General features: G+C 42.1%; 1 protein-coding gene across 4 annotated transcripts; it reads right to left on the minus strand.

Moving 5' to 3' along the window:
• Positions 1–1516: 1516 nt before the first annotated feature.
• LOC135897239 (uncharacterized) lies at positions 1517–16227 on the minus strand. Of its 4 annotated transcripts, none has more exons than XM_065425822.2 (4): positions 16207–16227; positions 12308–12365; positions 9312–9397; positions 1517–2174 (listed from the first exon to the last, which is right to left on the minus strand). In XM_065425822.2, exons 3-4 carry the CDS (start codon positions 9382–9384, stop codon positions 1627–1629), a joined length of 621 nt encoding a protein of 206 aa, XP_065281894.1. In that variant the 5' UTR covers positions 9385–9397; positions 12308–12365; positions 16207–16227; the 3' UTR covers positions 1517–1626. The 4 variants fall into 4 exon arrangements, with proteins under 4 accessions (XP_065281894.1, XP_070386009.1, XP_070386008.1 ...); XM_070529908.1 differs by lacking the exon at positions 16207–16227 and adding an exon at positions 12794–12891; XM_070529907.1 differs by lacking the exon at positions 16207–16227 and adding an exon at positions 10147–10245.
• Positions 16228–17257: the final 1030 nt, after the last annotated feature.

Here is a 17257-nt window from a genome sequence, read left to right on the forward strand (position 1 = left end):
ATATTCTCCCCACTGCTCAAGCAGCCGCAGCTTTGACACATCTCTTTCTTTTTATTGCCAGTAAGCATATTAAAGGATCAATATCTGGCTTTGTCAAATTATACACGTGTGCAGACGCATACATTTCTGGTGGGCGACCACCATGTTCACTTTCGTAGTATTGCTAAATTCAAAGCCCGAAGCACTGGGACACAAGCTAAGGCAAAAGAAAAAAAGAGACATGGAGCCGACTGTTGCTGGGACCGAATTTAGGCATTTCAGTTTCATCTCTACGCATTGATCTCAGCCAAAACGCAAGCGCAGCGTCCCACTTTCAACGGCATATTTTCAGAAAGTAAAGCCTCGCGCAGTGGACCATTAGCCACACAAATGGCGTCACTGAGACCCAGCTTCGCTTAGCAATCCCTGCCACCTTTGGCGCTCTAAGCGGGCTGTGAAAAGGTGCTTTATCAACACCGAAAAGTTTTCTTGCCCAATCCCGGTAATTTTTTTTATACAATGTTAGGCGTTTACTTACACTAGCCTATAAGCTCCTTTATTAGATAGGCACTATGACTGCTTTGTTCAACGCGCACTCAGCCACCTTCTCTACTATTATTGATGTTCTGTAGAGGGACCTGGCTTTCATTCAGCGACCTTACCTAGTTATTGATGTTCTATGAAGGGACCTGGCTTCAGCAGAAATGAAACAGGCGCGCGGTGGCAAAAATGGCCAGCGCGATACAAAAGTCCGGCATTTCAAGCCCTAAAATAAGTGTACAATCAAATGAAAATCACTTACGTCTCCTGCCCACTGAATGGAAAAACTACCAGGCAAGCTGCAACACAAATTACATTTTATTCATGGTCAACGTCGTCGGCGTTATGGTTTTCTCACTTTTGTCAGTGAGACTCACCGTCATTGGGCGCAACAGGGTATTTTCCGTCATCCTTCGTGTTTGAAGTTGATCCGTCAGCGTACAATACTTGCCAGCTAAGAAGATCTTGCAGCATTTCCTTCCACCTATACCATTCTTCTTTTTCGATGTCCTACTCCCATCAAGGGAAGCGGGAAATTGAAGCAATTTATTTCTGTTCGCATAGTTTTCTTGGCGTATTCTGTGAGCGAATATACTACCAGTGCACAACACCACGACGAAAACTTACGACTACTTCATTTGTCAATCCCTCTGTAACCTTTCTACTGAAATTCTTCTCCAAAACCTGTCCAATCCTACCCACAGACCAGAAATAAAAGTACCTATAATGTTCCGGTTTATCTTGTAGCAATTTTTCGTGAAAGAGACTATCGGCTCTCTCATGTCAATTTTCTTCCCTAAGCGTTGTTGCGGAAGACTAAGTGCTAGAAATAAACATGTCTACACCTACCCTCCTCCTGAATGAATGAAATGGCTGCAGCTAACATCCCTGAATGTTTTTTTTTATTTTTCCTGAAGGCTAGCGCTTACTTCTCCGCTCGCCTATAGAAGAAGAATGACGTTATGACGTGCTGATAAAAAATATAAAACCAAAGCACTCCAGAAAAAGTGAGTGTCTTTATTAAGCTTCTTGAAATAGGAAAAAGCGACATGATTGCAAGACCGTGTTTTGGTGTGGCAACATCGATATTTTTTTATTGTGCATAGTTCATTCAAGGGCCACATCGAAGGCCTTGCCAAGATTATACAAAAATTGCCTGTTCCAAGCTTCTTCAAGAACACTTGGTAGGAGTGCGCTCAGTGTTTCAACAGCATCGAGCACAATATGCCCAACACCTCTGACAACAACGCGGATGTTCTGCGTTGTAACAGGAAGTGCACGCTCAAATTCCAGCTTCAATCCTTCACCAGAGGACTCGACAATGACAAATTGCGCTGTGAACCGCAAGAACATGGTGCGAAGAGCTAGCTCTCCTTGTTGGTCTGAGCAAGACTTCCATGGTGATGCGAATTCTATAGGTTCACCATTGTAGAAGTCAACTTGCACCATGCGCTTTCCTTTGGCGCAGTAAGGAATTGGGGGCCCGAACTGGCGGAGTTTGCTCAGGCCACGCACAGTCATTCCGCCGACATCAACTCCAGGGAGAAGAGAGTGGAAGCTCTGTGGGCCGTACTCCAGACCTTCTGGAAGCTTGGCCAGCAGCTTGGAAAACATTTCATCGTCTATTTGAATATCTCTGAAGTCACATGGATCATCTGAAAATGGAAACGTAGCAGAACGCGCTTAGCTCAATTCAACGAAACAGTTTCTTGCAAGGCCAATTTTTGAGCAATAATGGCCCTCACCAAAGCACAAGTACTGCCCTGGCCCAATCAGAACGGTGGTATTCAGAGGATAGCGAAGCTATATAATTATTTTGCGACATCTCTCCAAAATGGTTGTAGCTGTACGTAGGTGCCTGTTAAACATTACACGAAGACAACGACGTTTACCAGCACATAGGCGCAAGCGGCACGCCCGCGTCTCAAGATTAGATGACAGGTTCTATCGGAGAATATATGGATGCTTTCGACTGTCACCTTGGCAATACACTCATGTGACCGTCTACTACTTCTATTTTCCCCTATATACACATTTTAGCTAGCTTCATGGCTTTCCTCAATGGTGATTGTGGGGGCTGTCGTCTTTATGCCGGCTGCTCCTTGTACGCATGTATGTACGTACAGTCGCGGACAGAATAAAATGGACCACGGGATCTCCGAAAACGTTCAATACCCGAGCAGCCTGTAGCAGTAACCAGTAAAACTGCCCATGACAACGTTTTTAGCATATTCTAGTCGAGGTCCAAAATGCAAATACCAGATTGCGTTGTGAGGTTGCGGAGATATTCAGCTTTTTCTTAGATTTCATGGTGCGTAATATTCTGTCGTCGGGTGTACGTATGTATGTATGTATGCATGCATGCATGCATGTATGTATGTATGTATTTATGTATGTATGTATGTATGTATGTATGTATGTATGCATGCATGCATGCATGCATGTATGTATGTATGTATGTATGTATGTATGTATGTATGTATGTATGTATGTATGTATGTATGTATGTATGTATGTATGTATGTATGTATGTATGTATGTATGTATGTATGTATGTATGTATGCATGTATGTATGCATGTAGAAGCTTACGCCCGCATGCTCATTGGTTCTCCGACTTTCGTAATATGCAGGGCTATCATTTATAGGTTCTAAGGAATTTTTAAACGTCACCTGTGGCAGAAAGAATACTTCTAATCTTCGAGGCGTATTCCTCGAAGCAGCGGACATACTTGCATGAGAACTTGAAAAAAATAATCGACTAATAGAAAAATCTAATGTTCACAATTTCATTCATTACCTCACGGCACACACTGCAGTTTGCAATTTGTCGCTGGTGATATTGCAGGGCATATCCACTTGGAACAAATTTTGAGAATGGCATGGGTTTGAGATAGGCGCCTTCAATCGAGCGGTAAAAATGCACTGTTGTTCCCCTTGCTATCTTATTCAGAACATTCTTTTGTGCACTGAAGCATAAAAGTAAATAGAACGCCCATGCATCGCACTCTTTGTAAATGAATATTTTGGAGATTGGTGTCATCCTGGAATGGTCATTCTAAGTTAATAGGCCTTTCGAACTCACCGATCACAATTCGTAAAATGCAATATGCACAGTAATGTACTAATAAAGAAGTTGGATGGTTATTTAGTTAAATAAATGATTGCATTTTTACTTGCCGTCCAACAATTATCCACCGCTACAAACTACACACCTCAAGGACTAAAATTAGGCTACATTTCATAAATATTGTCAGTAGGTAACGATGTAGGTTGAGGGCACTGATGGCGGCCTTGGAGATGACGAAGAAGATTGATTGTTCGCTGCTCTACAGTTCTTCGCTCCACCATTAGAAGCCATGTTTGAATAGACATAGCTTCTTCCTTCCCGTAACATCATTGGTGGAGGTGTGCAGTAATCACTTGAGCAAGATGGAGCTCCACAGTGGACGTAACCTGGTCGCGATGTCATTCAAAGCAAAATGTTATACCACGTACCCATGTTCGCCACCGACGATCATCCTAGGCCAGCCTCGAGACCCTGGCATGTTTTTTGGGTTTGACAACGTTGACGTCGATGACTGGTTGCCCAAGCGCACACAGCAGGTATTATAACACGCTTATGCTTGGTAATATAATATTCTACCTAAAGATAGCATCACGGGTGGGCTTCGGGACAGACCAAGAAGAGATTACATGTTGACACCAGTGCAAACAAAAGCTTATATATTTGTTCGGCGAGCGCATCGACCTCCAACGTGCTGCTAAAAAGGACCATGAGACACGTGTCCAGAAGTCTAGTGAATTGTACTTGGCGTTCATCTAGGGCATCCTCACTCGCTGCCACAAGGTGGATGACAATATGGCTGAGGCAGACAAGGTTAGCCACGTTTTAAATGGCAAGGTGGAAGACGCGCTTAACCTTCTTGTTCACAAGAATATCACAACGCTCAATGAGACCATTAACGAATGTCACCGCTTTGAAAACGCGAAGAGCCGCTGCATAGTTCAGCAATTTACGCGTCTACCCGATACCGCAGCTTCATCGACGTGCGAAGACATTCTACCGCATGGGCCCACCTCCTCCGAAAACGTCGTAATTATCGTCCGGCGAGAAATCGAAGCAGCGTAACCTGCCACGCCAGTGACGCGATGCCTTGACGATTATCGCCCACTCGTGTCTCTCATTCAGTCTGTCATTTGCCAAGAACTTGCCAACGTGGGTCTTCCGTCTAGTTCCTCCACCAAGCATGCTGACTTTGCTTTGTCTGCTGCCTCTTCCCGTGTTCACCGGAACCAACACGGTCCATATCGGAGCTATCGCAACCCGGCCGAAAAGCACACACATGGTGATAGACCCATCTGCTTTCTTATGGACGTGTGGGCCACATCTCTCGCCACTGCCGAAGTTCCTGGCGAGCCAACTCTCGACCAACATTTGCCGCCTACCGTCACCCCCCCCCCCCTTGTTCCTCGCCCACCTGCACTCTCCACCTAGTTTGAAGACGCACATGACAACGCTCGAGTCACTGCGAGTAGTCGCTCGCTATCACCACACACTCGCCACTGTGAATAGAGGTAAGCTTCTTTCTTCCCGTGACAATATTTTTTTTAATGTGTGAAACACAAAAATAACTGTCAAGCGCGTCCCTCCAGTCTGTAGAGATGACAATAGATACGGTAACTTCTTTACTGTGGATTATGAAATGCGTCGGCAAGTGGCAATACCATAATATTATTACGGCATTTAGTGCGTCCGCGCAACGTGTGCTGGAAATAGTAGAAGTATATGGCCTTCTTCCAGCGACCACCTTAACACATACAAAACGCATGCTGATGAAACATGCATTGCTCTATTGAAGGGATGCTTGTTTGCAGGTTTGCCTCAAATCTAGCGCACATGAAGCACAATTGTTATCGCTAATTTCGATTCGCACGCAAATGTTTTACAAGGAACGTAGGAAAACAAACTCATTGATGCACTGAAATTTTAAAAGGTCGCCGTGCCAACGTACAGAAAACTGCGGCGATTGTGGTACAGCTGGAGCAATAGACTGTTTTCTCGATTAAAGATATATATTCACACTGCTGCTTTATTTCCCTACGGAATTTCCGATTCCAATTGCGAGTTCTGTCGCCCACATATGGGCGCTTTCTATGGCGTCTGTTCAAAATTCGAAAGTCTACTGTTCAAATTCATTTGAAGTTATCGCGTAGGCTCATTGGACTAAAGTTTTTATTCATTTTTTAGTATTTCTACAGCTCACTGATTTATGCCAATCTTCATACAAAACTTTAACGACAAGTTACGTTGAGCTGCATCAGCACCCCGTCAGGAGGACGCAAAGCTGCACGTATTGCTCTGATTATGCAATTATGTGAATAATGAACCCTTGTCCATCGCCGCGACCTGATTGTAGTTTGTGCATAAGCTCCTAGGAAACTACTCTTAGTCCTGTGTACTTTACACATAGCAGTAACTTCTGCAATGGCGTTGTTATCTTTCGCTTACGTGACAATAGCACCTTCCCTGAAGATTCAACAGAAACTGAAAAATGCTGTTTCATGTTTTCTGCAAGGGCCACTCGCCTCAAATGATCTTTAAAGCTCGATTTGTTTTTCAACGTAGATTTTAGCATCGTTTATTAGAGGGGACAAATAACAGCTACAATTCACACCATACTGTCGAGGTCCTTATTTATAATGTAGGAAAAACCACCTTCAAGAATTCAGTTGATTATCTGTGAAGCACAAGCAATTGGCAATGCTACATTCCTAAAAAACAAATATATGCGGAATTTCTTGCGACTCGTCTAATACGGAACTAAGACTATATGAATGCATTACCACGTGTGAAGTAACCGATAAACACAGAACTATAAGCAACTTGTACCACACAATGTCTTTAGAGAATTGTTATGTACGCTGACAGAGCTATTCAGAAGAAGGAAGAACTGTTTGCCTCCATGAGTCCTGTAGAATCCGGATCCTCACCACCTTCGTAGCGGTTAAGGAGTTAGATTTCACAGATGACGCCATTATCGCTGCTTATACTTTGTCTATATAGCGATCTTTCCAACTGCGACCCTTTCGTTATAAGCTGTAAAGCGGCTAAAGCAAGTTGTGCAAGATGGTACATATAAGGAAGGAATCCACATTCTTGAGATTTCATTTTACTTTGCAGTGAAGGTCCAGTGGGCACAGAGCCAGAGTCCCAACCACTAAGAATACTATGATACCGCCAACTATAGAGCTCAATGTGTTTTTTTACCACACAGCCGCCAAATGGCCTTTATTCGACGCGCCGTTCGAGCCCTTCTAACACTAATATCTCTTCGACGGTAATCATGTGCTTCACACCATTTCCTTGCCTCTGATAGCACTGAGGCTAAGAACGTTTCTTCCCGGGGAAATGGGTAGGGGGGGGTTAGGGGGAGTTGACTTGCACCTTCCATAATTTCTGCCTGAACAGCTGACATCCCTGCAATGTTAGCAAGGTGTTTTGTACATGTATCAGTAGCGGAAGCAAGTGATGGGATCTCGTGGTCCAGGGTGCAAATCTTCTCATAAAAAAAACTTAGAAATAGGACTGACACTGCGATGCCGTTTTATGCATGAGAATTTAGGGACATGAGGTTTTCGGGTCAGGGCGCTCTCGGAGAATAAGGAAACCTATATGGCCCCCGCGTGTTCTGTGTCACACGGGTTCATTATTAACCTATCTAGCGCATAGGCAACTGTCCTTTTTCATATTACACACAAACGTTCTTTTTTTTATTATAAAAAAGCTTCATCACACGCAGAAATATATCAAACCTAAAATGTTGGAAGATATAGAACGCTTCCTGTGCAATGGTATCGTCCATTTCTTTCTTTTTCTTTGCTTTTCCTAGCTTACTTGTTAAATGTAGGTGAACAACACTATTTCAATATGTAGTATCGGTAAATGAAAATTTTGAGACCCATCATATTTTACAACAGCCAAATCTGTGGCGACATGACCACTTTTACCTAACCACGTTTACCGGCCCATTCTTTAAATGAACATTCATAAATATTTCTTCCAATTCATTTTCACTGATATTTCAACAAGCAATGACAGTTTGACAGTGGCCTTTTATGTCGCCACATATTGTATGAACCAAACTGATCGATTTTCACGCCCGATGTCATTCACAATGAACGAACTGTTCAGTTTAATTCAAGTCACAAAATATATATCCGAAAGTGTTTGCAGAGTAGATGGGCTATCTACTCTGACTCGCGGACGAATCCAGAAATACTAAATAAGTGGCAGTAATGTAATACTAGTTGTTTATTAGCCTACTAAATTACAAAAGGGCTACACCTTGCATCTCTGGCTGGTCATTACGTTTGTTTTAAATGCATTCCGAGCCAGTGATATTGAAGGCTTACATTGAACTGCATACCTTGAACCAAAATTTAATTCTGAATTTATTATGGCAGGCCTTCTTATTTAGATTGCGACAACTTAGTGAAGCCACTTGGCTTGACGACAAGGCTAAATTACCTCGCTTATTAAGAAATAGCCCGTTTTTGTGCTTCTCGGTCTATGAAGCATTAGAACGCATCTTTCTTAAGCTCGTCCATTAAATACATCTCGAAGAGTTTTACCTCCACTTCTCACACTGAATGAAGAAGATGCTGTTGCCTGCTGGTTCCTACTGTCACAAACAGGATGCGTAGGCTGAGCACCTTCTCATCCAGTCTCCATCATCCAGTGTCCAGCCTAATGACAACATAGCCACCAACCAACACAGCATACACCAACCGGACATGGCCATTTCGTTAGACGAGATAAGCATCTTCTAACACTTGAGAAGCCCTCTGTCCCTGGTCTTACCCAGACAAAGACCGGCTGTCGTAACTTTCTGTGATTTTTGGACAGTCACCTTTTTCAAGTCTTTTAAGACGATACATGGTGAGCGTGCTCACTATGGGACCTTGTACATCTGTATGGGAATTTTGAATATGTTTATACGCTTTAATTTTTACCATGGTATGATGCACACACCGGTATTGTACAATTCGAGACAATTTGCGCTACGCTATGAGCTGCGAATGGACGCTTACTTGTCGCAAGTACAGTGCGTTCTAGACTCTACGTACGGCAGAATAAAGGGAACTTTATTCTAGCGCTATTTTTCTTTTCTTGTTTTGTCCTTTCTTTCCTTTTTACCGTTTTATTACATATTTTGCTCATTCTCTAGAGTTTACTTTGGATAAATGCGATAGCCAGTCCTTCACTGATCTATTTTCCCAATTCGCAACAACCACATAGGCGAAGCTTTGATAAAGACAAACCGTCCCATACATACATGACAGCAATTCCTAAAACAGCACAGGGCCCTTTAGCAAACTCGCATGCATAGTCCCTTCATGTTTAGGTCTCGTTAATACTGTAAGGAACTCTAAAGACCACTCTAAAGTCAAACTAGAGAAAGTGCTGTTAGGTTCGGTCATACAGGAAGACCGGACAACCAACTACAAACTTCCACTTGTGGGCGATGGCTGTAACAGGCCACGTACGCAGCTTCTTTACGAAAAAGGCCAGCGCGCATTCATGTTTAATATTATGCCAACTGGAACACCACGCATTTCTGCATGCATACTGACAGACCGTAATAGAGGACAACGTTGTTGTGGCATTGAAGCATATATTTCGGTAGGATCATAATACTGCCAATAAAACTACAGCTTCAGACACTATAGCGTTCAAAATTACATAAATAAGCATGTTTATTAATGCGAGAAATGAAGGTGGCAACTTACCAGTCCTGTACACCATCGCAGCACACGATGAATAGAAGAAAGCGATTATGACAAGGAGTTTCGCAGTGGCCATTTTAATAATGTATCTGCAAAGATATCCGGATGTTATGCAATACCAGATTACTAGAATCCATTCTGTTAATGGTAGATCACTATTAGTATAGAGAGCTTAAAATGAGCTGTGTGCAATGTCTGGTAATTGTTTTCCGATTGAGTACACTCCCTGCTACAATTATTCATAGGGTAACTACACATGACATAGAAGATGTAACAGCCATCAGCACTGGCTCATGTTGTGTGTTCAGAATTTCACACTTTTCTAGAGCTCCTAATGTATTTCATCTCGCTTCAAAGGTGAAATGTTGCACGTAGATATTAGAATCATGGCCTCATTGAGTCCAAGTTCTTACACCCTTTAAAAACGGCATAATGAATTAGGAAGACATTTTTTTCGGTTTCGTCGGCCTCAGACGACTTCAAAATGGCCACCCTTGCAATTGCATTTTTTCACGCAGCATAAAATATTTCGTGCAGTTTTTTGTTCATGAAACCTGTAAAGCAGTACATTGCACAGCAGGCCGTGAACGTCTGTCCAAAAGTTCAGCTGGAAGCTTACACAACAGCTACCATCAAAAAAGTGATATTTGACATAGCTCAAAAACTGTGTTGCATGTTTCTCTTGTATGTTTGAGTATTTTATATCATCATCATAATGTAAAAGAAGCCCTACTAGTTCTTTTAGATATAAATTTCTAAAGAGCGCGTATCTGCTTTAATTGAAGAACATTGAATTGAAGTTAAATCTATATCGTGCCGCAAGGACAAAGTGGCTTACTTTAGAGTCGCTCGGTTGTTTCCGAAGTGCCGTTGCAGAGAGCACTAGTTCCGTAACTTGACTGCTGTCGGTGATCGTGAGCTTGCCCTTGCAATCACCCTGCCCAAGAAGTTGTGAACGATCCCTATTTCGAACTGCTTTATAAAGCGCAACTTCACGGGCGTCTGCGGACCCGTGATAAGTTAATATCGTATTGAATGTGCAACAGCAGCCACTTTGAGCGTCACCCCACTTGCAATCTCAACGGTACGATCCATGAAGCCTGCTGCTTCCGTTACTCCCTCATTGACTCTAACAAGGGCTTTTTGACCTCAGCACTGAGTCGGCTACGACGGACGGTGATTGCAGCCTAAAAAAACAATCGCACGCACACACTCGGCTCTCTCACAGCTATCAGATCCAAATAATGATGTTCATTCAACCTTCAGCTTGGGCAACTTATGCGTCGAGTAATTGGACAGATCCGGTGCTTTTTATATCCCACCAGTAAATGTGCTGACAAGAGTGCTGGTCCATGTTATATGAAGCAGTTTGAGCAATGCATGTAAACAGACCACTGTTCCTTGCAACATTTTTTTCACTATAGGCCGTGTAGTCCTCCGTTGTGCTTGTACGCTTTACTGGCACAAAACCTAGGTGGTCTAAGTGAGAGCAGCTCCAGGTATGAGATGAAATGTAGTTTTTTTTTCAAGGTATCGTATGTATGAGAGAATTGACGCGCTAATCGGCGAGGACCCCGCCATTCTTCCTAGATCTTATTGCCAGAAAGTGAGGCAACGAAAGGCCCAGATATCTTTCAGCACTTCAGTGCCACGATGCCACTGGAGGGACAATACTGCAAGTCCGTTGAGGTTCTCTATAAGGAGGATTTTTCTCCAACATTCTTAGCCGTACATGAACGTACAAACTTAGACTGCCATTGTGGAAACCTTTTGGAGCTTTCTTGGATTTACTTGCTTTACATTACTTTTTTAAAAACTATGCTCGTTTCCGCGGTTGGTTGAAAAGACATGGAACAGCCACACAGCCCGTAAAACTCTCGTCTTACTTATAATATATGATTGGTAAGACGAACAAGGGTAGTTAAATTGGCAGCACTGCATGGAATACGGGCAATTTCATTTGAATTTAAATTTAAAATTTCATATTGCAACAACAACATTATAAATTTTATTCCTTTTTCAAAGTAAGCGGTTCAGTGATCATGCGCAGCTAGCAGATCATAATTTTTGTTCCTACACATTCTTCAACAGCGCTTCGCTGGCCGCAGTGTAAGCAACTACTATGATTTGTCATTTCGACACAAACTGCAAGACTGTCACCGAATGCTTAACGCAACAACGGAAATAAGAAAGTAACATTGCGTAAAGCTGTGCTATTTCCTATCGGACACCTTTAATGTACTATGCCGTACGTACAAACATTTGTTATTATAGGCTTCACGGGCTAAGTTGTCACTTAAAGAAATGTTAGTTTCACATTATCACGAGCCTTGCTGTAAATTGCCGATGAATTTGGCAAGGTTTTCTACCCCAGACTTCGCACCACGACTGCTATATTCTGCGAAAGGCACAACTGCAATCACAGTATCTCGAATTTAAGGACTTTGTGGCCTCTCGATCAACTACTTTAACCCAACCTAGCGGCGTCAAAGCTTATTCTGACGAGTTTGTTTCTTTTTTTTTGTTGGGGGGGGGGGGGAAGAATGCGAATCTTTTTATACATTTGCTATGATACTGCTTCTACATAAACAGCTCGTGACATAAGGCCGTGCTGTTTTCGTTAGTTCTTTAAGCTAACAGCATCGGTTTGTAGACCACACTAGTTTACCAATTTCTATGCACGATAAATGAAGCCAACAATTGATCCAGTGACGCACGTTTTACAGTCCATTCGTTATCATTTCGAAAGTCAGATATTCCACTAGCGTGCACCACAGTGCTGGCTCGAAGAAATAATTCAGTGGCGCACTTTACCTTCATCACATAAGTTTTACTCCAATCTACCGCCATGTGATCTGTAGAGAGCTGAGACAAGGGTGTTGCCACATCTTGCCGCGGTCTTCATAAGTGAAATTACACGTTTCATCGCAATCATGGTATGCATTATGTCGTTGTTTGCAAGAAAACATCCTTGAAGGAGTGGAGAGGATAATACTCACTTTTTCAGGTCTGGAAGTTCACAATGTAAGATGTTGGATGTTCAGGATATTGTGCTACCTGAAGTTGTAAAAGCAGTACGAAATTGATTCGCCCTATGTTGGGATGATTTAGTACCGACAAGACACTGCTGTAATGTGCCTTATGTCCCAAATGCTACGGTAAGAGCACTATTCAAGGACTACTACAAGGGACACACGAGATGACCAAAACCAGATGACAGATAAAATGCACTTCTACGGCAAAAAGTAATCAATCAATTGAATAAAATAAATTTGTATTCTAGCAGCTGCCTAACATTACGATATCGCCATTGCACTAGGAACGGCAACGTTGGTCTAGATGGGATATGCTTACATCCACCTCTACAGGAAAAGGACGTGGCGAAATACCTTCTTTTTCTTCGATATCTAAGCTGGCCAAAATAGCCTTGCGATTTATACAGTATTCGATGCTTACAAACTTACAGAAATGTCGTGAAACTTTACCGGCTTAATCTGTAGAACTTACAGTCGTGTTGTACATTTTTGAACCTATTTTCGTTTGCGAAACGTACTTTAAAGAAATCAGTAAGTGAGACTTATCCCTCATAACAATATTCTCGACCGCACGTTTACTACAGAACGGCTAAACACTAGGCGGTTATCTTGAAATTGCGCCACTGCATCCACAAAGGGAAACGTATGTATGTACTGCATACATGTACTGCAGCATACATGTACTGCAGTATATACTGCATACGCGCCGCTCTTCAACGGGCCTCTTTCACGTGACATGGATCACTGTTTATGCGGGACTAGGTAGGCACCGCTGCTCGAAGAAATGCTTTGACGGTAAATGGGAGCACCGGATATGTGCCACTTCCTATGTGCTTTTCTTAAAGGAAAACATTGAGACCAATTCCCTGTTAAGTATTTCAGCTGAATAAGTAGATCTGTGCTAAATGTAGCGGGTGGTTTACAAAAATATCGGTAACATTTAAATGAAGCACCCTGCACCTGCGGTCGTTCGGATTCTATCATGAACTTTTTTTAAAAGAGATCATGTGTAAAGTCTAATCAGTTCTCATGATAAACCGTTTCTAAAAGAAGGTTGATTAGGATCACAGAGATGGTTCTTTTATAAATGCTGTGTGATGTTAGCTGCAAATTCCATCTTCAAGTATTTTGCAGTGAATGCTTCACAGAGACGTAAGGTCGTAGGTGTAGTTGTTAATATTACTTTTATTTCCGGATTGAAAGACAAGAAGGACATCGGCAATTTTTTACATTCTACTGAAGTGTGCTTTTAAAAAAAATTCTAGATGATATGGTAGAGGATTAAACTGCTAAGAATTACTGTTAGCTGGAGGATTTTTGCATTCATACCATGAATACCGAAGCTTGTTGACACATTAAGACTCTTTATTACAAGTACGATACTTCCATAGTTATTTAGATGAGGCTCAAGAATTTTTATTTTTCGCGAAGAACACCAGAAATAATTTGTGGTCTTTTTCGCAAATATACATGTAAGGAATTGGTTAAAAACATGGGCATAATTACCATCATCAATCCCATTTTTGTTTTTATCCTGTACTGATGAAGTCCAAGCCGAAAAGAGAGTGCGCCGGAATGTTTAGCTTTAGCATAAGTATTATATATTATTAAGTATTAAGGCAGGACACAAGGCTATGCGCACCCCTTGTCCTCCAAAGGGCACTGCAATATTTTGTTTCGTACGATTTCTTTTTGGTCCATGACGAAAGCGTGCAGAGATTTAGAGATTACGAAGGGGTGCTCTCTTTTATTTACCAATGTGCGCAGTGAATTACGGTACCTTGGTTTATATAGCTAAATCAGATGAAGTTAACGCTATATGATCGCGCATTAGAGTCGGCGATTGCTCTCTGAAATACATTTTGTCGACAGTACCGGAGGAATGGGTACGAATTATTCTATGCCAGTAGATCTCACGACGTTTAATACTGACTGTACAGTCGGCTATTTTGTTTTTAAAGGGGCCCTTACAAGTAAGTGTTGCTGAAAGTTATAGGGCAGCATTATAGGTAACTTCATGATTTTGTAATCGCTGAAACCATATGTAAATGAAACATGACTAGTAATCTAGGGTTTTGACGGTATAAGCAGCTATAACGTGTTAGTACCTCGTGATGGTTGGTTGACGAAGTGTACTAACGAAATGTCGAGTGTGCGGTCAAGGAAATGCTTTGCAGAATGATAGCCGTATGTGGAAATGGACTGGGTATCGTCATGATAGTTGAAATCCCACGTTAAGAAAACATTTGCATTAGGGAATTTAGCTGAAATAGCATCAAGGATTTTGCTCATATCTGAAGTAAAGGAACTAGAATGGTGAAGCATCCTGCAACATACTCAAGTTAATGAATTAATAAAGGATCATGTAACAGAGACCCATACATTCTCCACTACGCTGTAAATGTCTTCTACAAATGAAGTTCCCTGCATTTTATTAGCGATTAAGACACTGCCTCGAGATTTAATTTCCAAATCCTTATCGTAGATGACGCAACCGCCAGTATCAGGCATATTCCCAACATCTCAGATACCCGAGTGAAGCCAAGTATATATCAGAACAATTATATGCATTCTCGGTTTTCCAGGTATCTGTTAGGTTCCACGTTCTTTGACAGAATACTACATATAGTAGTACATAAACAGAAAAAAAATATTAACTGCAATGACCGTTCCGACCCTGCCATTGCGAGTGGATGACAGAATCTCCTGCGTTTGCCCATGCGAGTTATTCCTTCGATGAAACAACTTTTTTTTATTTTTTAGAACTTTTTTTAAAAACAGCTTTTTTTTAATTTGTAATTCGTGTGGAATATGTTTGTTTTGAATTCGCAAGCTAAAATCTTCTTTATAGCCGCTTGCGTCTGAAAAAAATCTTTGCGCGCTGCAAATTTGCTACATTTTAGCCTCAACATTTTTTTTCTAAACGGTGGTTCTTTCCCTTGAAAATTGCAAATTCAGTAGTAATTGGCCTGCATTTCCCACATCATACTTTCCAATGGCATGCGCACACTCTCTGGGGGACGACTCAATACTTATACCGGTGTTCCGAGAAAGAAATTCCTTATGTTCTTTTTTTTTGCCCCAGACGACCATGTGTCATGGTGCGCGTCTGGTATGTCGCAGCAAAGTAAGTATGAGCGTCGGAGCCGATTCTCGCCATTGCAACGTTATTTTATGGTCTTCAGTTTGTCATACATGACAATCGCAGACTGGAGTTGCCCTAATCATGAATCAGATTTATTACTTTTCAATTAACTACAGGGCCTCTGCTTGCGCAGGTGTTTGGTGTATTGCGATGCCACGTACGGCAACTTACCACGAACCTAACGCGATATAATGGCCGCGAGGAGTTCATGGGCCCTATAACGTAAAACTATTCCAATCTCTTTTTATTCAAACACCCTGGCATAAACTTTGCGTAACTGCCAGTGGAAGCATCGGGCGAAAACGTCCAACTTTGTTTCAAAAGCCCAATGAAATGCTCTCTGACTTTAGAGGAGGTAACTTCGGCTTGCTTTTAAAGCAAACGACGTGGCCTATATCCAGCATATATTCTCATCTGATTCACTCACAAGAGAAAAGCATGCTAAAGTGAAGGGGGTTTCAATGTGGCACAGCAAGCACAGTGAAAATGGATAGCCTGACGAGTACAGTGCTGCCGTCATCTGTGATTGGTCCGCTTGCACTTATTGAACTTGTTGTGACTGGTCGAAAACCTCGGCGGTGTTCAATGGTAGGTCAAATGTTGCTAAGACGGTTCTTTCCTACAGAAGAGGTTGCAGAGCCATGTCGCATACGAGTCAAAAGGCTCCATAGCGTTATACTGCAACGCAATCCATAATATTATACGACAAAATCCGTACTGTCGGGCAGCTCCCAGTAGCCAGTGCCTGAGTGATCGTCGGGCAGCAATCTGATGTTCCTTTCGGAACGTGAAGTCTCCGACTGTTCGGAAAAAAAGTTCAGGTTTGTACAGCATGTTAATGCCTTTTTAACGCGCACATGTCGCTTTCACGCGATGAGTTCCTGTATGTTTTCGACATGGCGCAAGAAAGAGGGGAAGAGGGCGCAGCCCGGGAACATTTGAGCCGTAGGGGAGGACAGACGACAAAAAGGCGTCCAATCAGAAATAATTGTTTTTCTTTTATTCCGTCTAATCATGTATAATCATTGTGTGCACATCATATCACATGTGGCGCAATCGCGTTTTTCGTGACGTCGCTTGACTGGTTGCCAAAGTTGGGGGTGGCCGGTTTATTTTGGAGTCCGCAAATTGGAGTCCTAAATTGGGAATAGCTTTCTGTAGGACAATAATTGTGTCACAATCACAACTGGCACGTAGTGCTTTGACGACCAGGGATTTCTTAATTTAAAGAAGCGTAGTTTTTTCAGTCATGGCATGAAAATTATACAGACGAACCTAACGTTACCCAGCTCTTAAAAACAAAATTCAGAATTACGAGGGCTCAACCAATGTTTTTTTTTCAGAAGTTGAATAGCGCACCACGATGCTTTTTCTTTTATTAATGAAAAATCAATAATTACATAACAATATTTATTCAACTGTTTCATTATTCATATGAGGGTGCAAATTTCCATAGGGAATTATTATTTGCGTTTTAAAATGCATTATTCAGTTCGCTTCCATGTGCTATTCCTGGCATTATTAGGTTCTGCAGTCTCGCCACTAAGTATATTAAAAGGTCAATAACTGGCCTTGTCCAATTATACACGAGTGCGGACACACGAGTGTACACGTGTATATTTCTGGTGGGTGACCGCCATGTTCTCCTTCCTAGTATTGCTAAATTCAAAGCGCGAACTAGTGGGACACAAGCTAAGGCACATGAAAAAACATGACACCGCTCGGAATATTGCTGGGACCGAAGTCGTGCAGTTCAATTTGACCTCTAC

The sequence above is a fragment of the Dermacentor albipictus genome, unplaced genomic scaffold (genome assembly GCF_038994185.2).
Source record: "Dermacentor albipictus isolate Rhodes 1998 colony unplaced genomic scaffold, USDA_Dalb.pri_finalv2 scaffold_35, whole genome shotgun sequence".
Classification (NCBI taxonomy): Eukaryota; Metazoa; Arthropoda; class Arachnida; order Ixodida; family Ixodidae; genus Dermacentor; species Dermacentor albipictus.

Bases quoted from the DNA above. Each gene is read 5' to 3' on its own strand.
- LOC135897239 (XM_065425822.2), bottom strand. From the start codon at position 9,384: ATGGCCACTGCGAAACTCCTTGTCATAATCGCTTTCTTCTATTCATCG. The intron at 2,175-9,311 runs GTAAGTTGCCAC...TTCCATTTTCAG, and splicing joins TGCGATGGTGTACAGGACTG to ATGATCCATGTGACTTCAGA.